Consider the following 4,020-nt stretch of genomic DNA (forward strand, 5'->3'; position numbering starts at 1 on the left):
CAGGGAGCAGTTGCTGGGGGACCAGAAAGTGTGTTCACAGATGGAGAAATCCCATAGAAACTGCAAATCTGGATGGATGTGGGCAGAGGGAGGTGGGCCCTGTGGTCCCTGATGTGGACTCAGCTGCTGTGTCCTCTCTGTGTGTGGTCTGTGTGGGCCCACCATCAGCCTCCTCCCAGGTCCTTCCCCTCAGGTAAACAGGAGCCTTGCTGATCCTGTATTCAACTTGTGCCCAGGCCTCAGACTCTGAATACATGGAGGAGAGAGAGACGTTGCATGGAAACACATTTGCATAAGCATCCCCTTCTTTGGGGGATGAACGGGCCAGGGATAAGAGAGGCTTGAGGCAACCCAAGTCCACATGGGTGGGGCCACAGAAGCCTACGTCCACCGTGGCCTGAGCTCCTCTTCTCCTTGTGCTCTTCTCTCACTGGAAAGACACTCAGAATCCATGAGTGTCTGTGTTTCCAGGTTCTCTCTCCCAGACTGTTCCCTCTTCCCACTCAGCTGCCCTCCCTCTCTGCACCTCTGGGAGCATCAGCCAGACTCCTGCACCCTGCACAGAGGCCTCAATATTGGTACCTATGCAATACACTCTCATCAGCAGAAGCCAGCGAGCCCTCCCAGCTATCTCCTGGCCTACTATTCAGACTCAAATATGTACCAAGGCTTCAGGCTCCCCAGCCACTTCTCTGCATCCAAAAATGCCTTGGATGATGCAGAGCTTTTGCTCATCTCTGGGCTGCAGCCTGAGGATGAGGCTATTACTGTGCAATCTGGTACCATCCTGACTCTCAGAATTGCACAGGAAGATGGGGAAATGTAGCACAGATACAATCTCTGCAGGTACTAGCTTATGATGGTTATTTTGTGAATGTTAACAACATGTATTTCTACTATTACCAAAAGTAAATATTCAGGTGAAAAACTGTCATCCAATATTTCATCAAATAAACACAAAGTATTTTTAAAACTTCTAATTGAATGCAACCATACAATTGCAAGGGTCTGAGAGGAATTTTCCCCTAATGTATATAGGATGCTGAGGTTCAATCACACCCAGCAGGCAGCCTGCAGTGAAGGGTCTCATTCAGCCTGTCCCTGAGCTGACTGATTTGGGTCAAGGCAAGCTTAGTCTGAAAAGTATAAAAAAAAAAATCGAAGTAAAACTTAGTACTGAAAGAATCCTGTTCTGGGTCCACATGACCTCCTTGTATCTGAGGAAGGGAAGGTGAAGGATGCTGGTGGAAAGTTAGAGGAACCAGAGAAGGTGAGCCAAGGAGTACAGCTGCAGTCGGGGAAGAGGCACAGACCAGTGCAAGACACGTGGCTCTGGGGCTGATGGGCAGAGTTTGGGTGCAGCCGGCCTGGGGCTGAGCGTTGCTGAGCTAAATCCGTGCTGTTACCTGTAATATGGACCTGGGGTGACATGGATCTGATAGGGCTCTTACCCAAGCAAGGTCTCTGTCATCTCCACCTGGGTGATGTGTTTCTTATTGTCATCTCAGAGGTAACAGCTCAGTCTTCATCTTATTTCTATCAAGCCTGTCAACTGATTGGGTAAAGGACATGACTTACATTATAAATGATGGGCTTGGCCAGGTGCTGTGGCTCACACCTGTAATCCCAGCAATTTGGGAGGCTGAGGTGGGTGGATCACTTGAGCTCAGGAATTGGAGACCAGCTTGGGCAACACAGCAAAACCCAGTCTCTACAAAAAATAAAATAAAATAATTAGCCACATGTGGGGCTGTACACCTCTGGTCTCAGCTACTCAGGAGGTGGAGATGGGTGGATTGTTTGAGCCTAGGAGGTTGAGGCTGCAGTGAGCCATGATTGCACTCCCACACTCCAGCCTGAGTAACAGAGCAAGACCCTGTCTCAAAACAAAAACAAAACAAAACAACAACAACAAAAAAGCAAAAAACTGATGAAGGCTAATCAAAGTCTAAGGCTTTAAATGTGAATCTTATCTTAAAAAATACCCTCACGGACACATCTAGATTTCTGTTTGAGTGTATGACTGGGTTCTGTGGCCTACCTAATTTGACACACAAAATGAACTGTCATATGGAAAGATTTGAGGCAGCTCTGCTTTCTCTTTGGGTCCTCAGGAGGAGGGTTATGGGTGTCCCCATCCTGCCTGGGTCCCCTCTTCCTCACTGTCCTCGCACATGCCCCTGCATGCCTCTCTCCCAGCTCGGCCACGCCAGGGTGGACCCTGCCCTGTGTTCACAGGTCTTTGCATTTCTCTGTGCTGGTCCAGTCTCCTGCAGGGGCTCAGCTCCCAGGACAGAAACCACCATCTCCTCCTGCCCTTGGAGACACAGCACTGGACACAACGGTGTGATTTTGTCACATCAGACCAAGGGTGTCTCAGTAGAAACCCAGATCTGTTAAAATCACCACACGCCTCAGACCCAGGCTCTCTCTTTTGTTCCACATCACCCTTCCTCAGCAGCTCCTGGCTCCCACCTGGGGAGAAGCCGAACATCACTGTCCAGTACAGCACACAGGCCGTCCTCCTCCTTTAGTGCCCAGGCCTGGGGAATGAAGTTCCACCTCCTTGAGCACCCACAGCCACTCTCCTCCCCAAGCAGTGCTGACTGTAGAGACTTTGCGTTTTCCCCAGAGAGTTTCCTCATTTGACCAAGTGAGTTGGAAGCTGGGCTCGGTACAGTCTTCCCCCACACAGACTGCAGGGGCAGCCAGGGCTTTGTCCTCAGTTGTATTTGGAATTTGGGGTTCCTACAATCAGTGACTCTCTCCTTTCTGCACTTTCTCCCTCATTTTCCGACCTCTCTGCCAGCCACAAACTTTTACCTCAAGTGAGTTAAGCTCCAGACAAAACGAGCAGGGCCCCAACCCTCTCCTATCTCTGTTATTAATACTTTTTAGGTTCCTGTTTCCAGGCTGGGCTGCCTCATCCATTTTCAGTGCTGGGCTCAGGTCTAAAAACATCCTCTCTAGCAGGAAAAGCAGAGACAGAGAAAAATGAAATGGCCCCAAACAGAAGCCTCCAGGCAGAAGCCGTAGATGTGTGGGACCTGGGAGTGACAGCCGCACAGGCTCAAAGATGCAGTCTCCGGCTCCCAGGCTAGTAATAAATGCTTCCTGCGGACCCTTTGCATCCTCTCCTAGGAGGAGGCTGACCATGATGACTAGACACAGGACAGTCTTGACACAGTCCTTGGACCCTGGAAGAGGGGACACTCAGCCTCCCCCATTCTCCCTGTGTGTCCCTCATTCTCTGGTCATGTCTGTGTCCAGCATCACCTCAGGGGACCCTGCTCTTGTCTCATATCTGCTGCCAACACCTGAGGATCTGAGGCCCTGTCAGGAGTCTGTGGCTTGAAGGATGGCTGAGGCACTCCTGACAGCACATCCTCAGCCTGGTCACCTCTCCACAGGGAGCGACCTTATTCTTAGGGCACAGAGCCCTTCAGGATAAGCAATGAAATGGTCAGCGGGAGGACGACACCAGCTGTGCCTGGGTCAGCAGTTAAGAACCTACAAAATTCGGCTGGGTGTGGTGGCTCACTCCTGTAATCCCAGCACTTTGAGTGACTGAGGTGAGTGGATCACCTGAGGTCAGGAGTTCAAGACTGGCATGGCCAACATGGCAAAACCCCATCTCTACTAAAATGCAAAATAAAGACAAAATTAGACAGGCGTGGTGGCACGCACCTGCAGTCCCACCTACTCAGGAGGCTGAGGCACAAGAATCACCTGAACCTGGGTGGTGCAGGTTGCAGTGAGCTGAGATCCCGCCTGGGCAACAGAGCCAGACTCCGCCTCAATTAAAAGAAAAGAAAAGAAAAGAACCTATAGAATCCAACCACAGGAAGCCATGTAATCTCCTCCCAGGCTTGCATCTGTCAAGAACCCAAAGCTACACCTGCTTTTCCCTGTCTGGCCCCAGCCCCAGGCTGGCATCCCTCTTCTTGCCCTTTGAGGCCATGAGCCATCACCTTCTAGCCTGGTCTGCTGAGCGTGACCCTCAGCTGTAGCTAAACATGC

The 4,020-nt window shown here is 50.9% G+C and overlaps 1 protein-coding gene across 1 annotated transcript in view; it reads left to right on the forward strand.

Annotated features, from left to right (window-relative positions):
* Positions 1 to 826, forward strand: part of LOC108539909 (protein aurora borealis-like) — a gene marked incomplete at its 5' end in the record, with an annotated part of 13,005 nt that extends 12,179 nt beyond the window's left edge. Inside the window, 1 exon segment of the mRNA XM_017888856.1 lies at positions 508 to 826. Within this exon segment, the coding sequence (XP_017744345.1) occupies positions 508 to 826 (319 nt within the window).
* Positions 827 to 4,020: the final 3,194 nt, after the last annotated feature.

The sequence above is a fragment of the Rhinopithecus bieti genome, unplaced genomic scaffold, assembly GCF_001698545.2.
Source record: "Rhinopithecus bieti isolate Rb0 unplaced genomic scaffold, ASM169854v2 scaffold_18923, whole genome shotgun sequence".
NCBI lineage: Eukaryota > Metazoa > Chordata > Mammalia > Primates > Cercopithecidae > Rhinopithecus > Rhinopithecus bieti.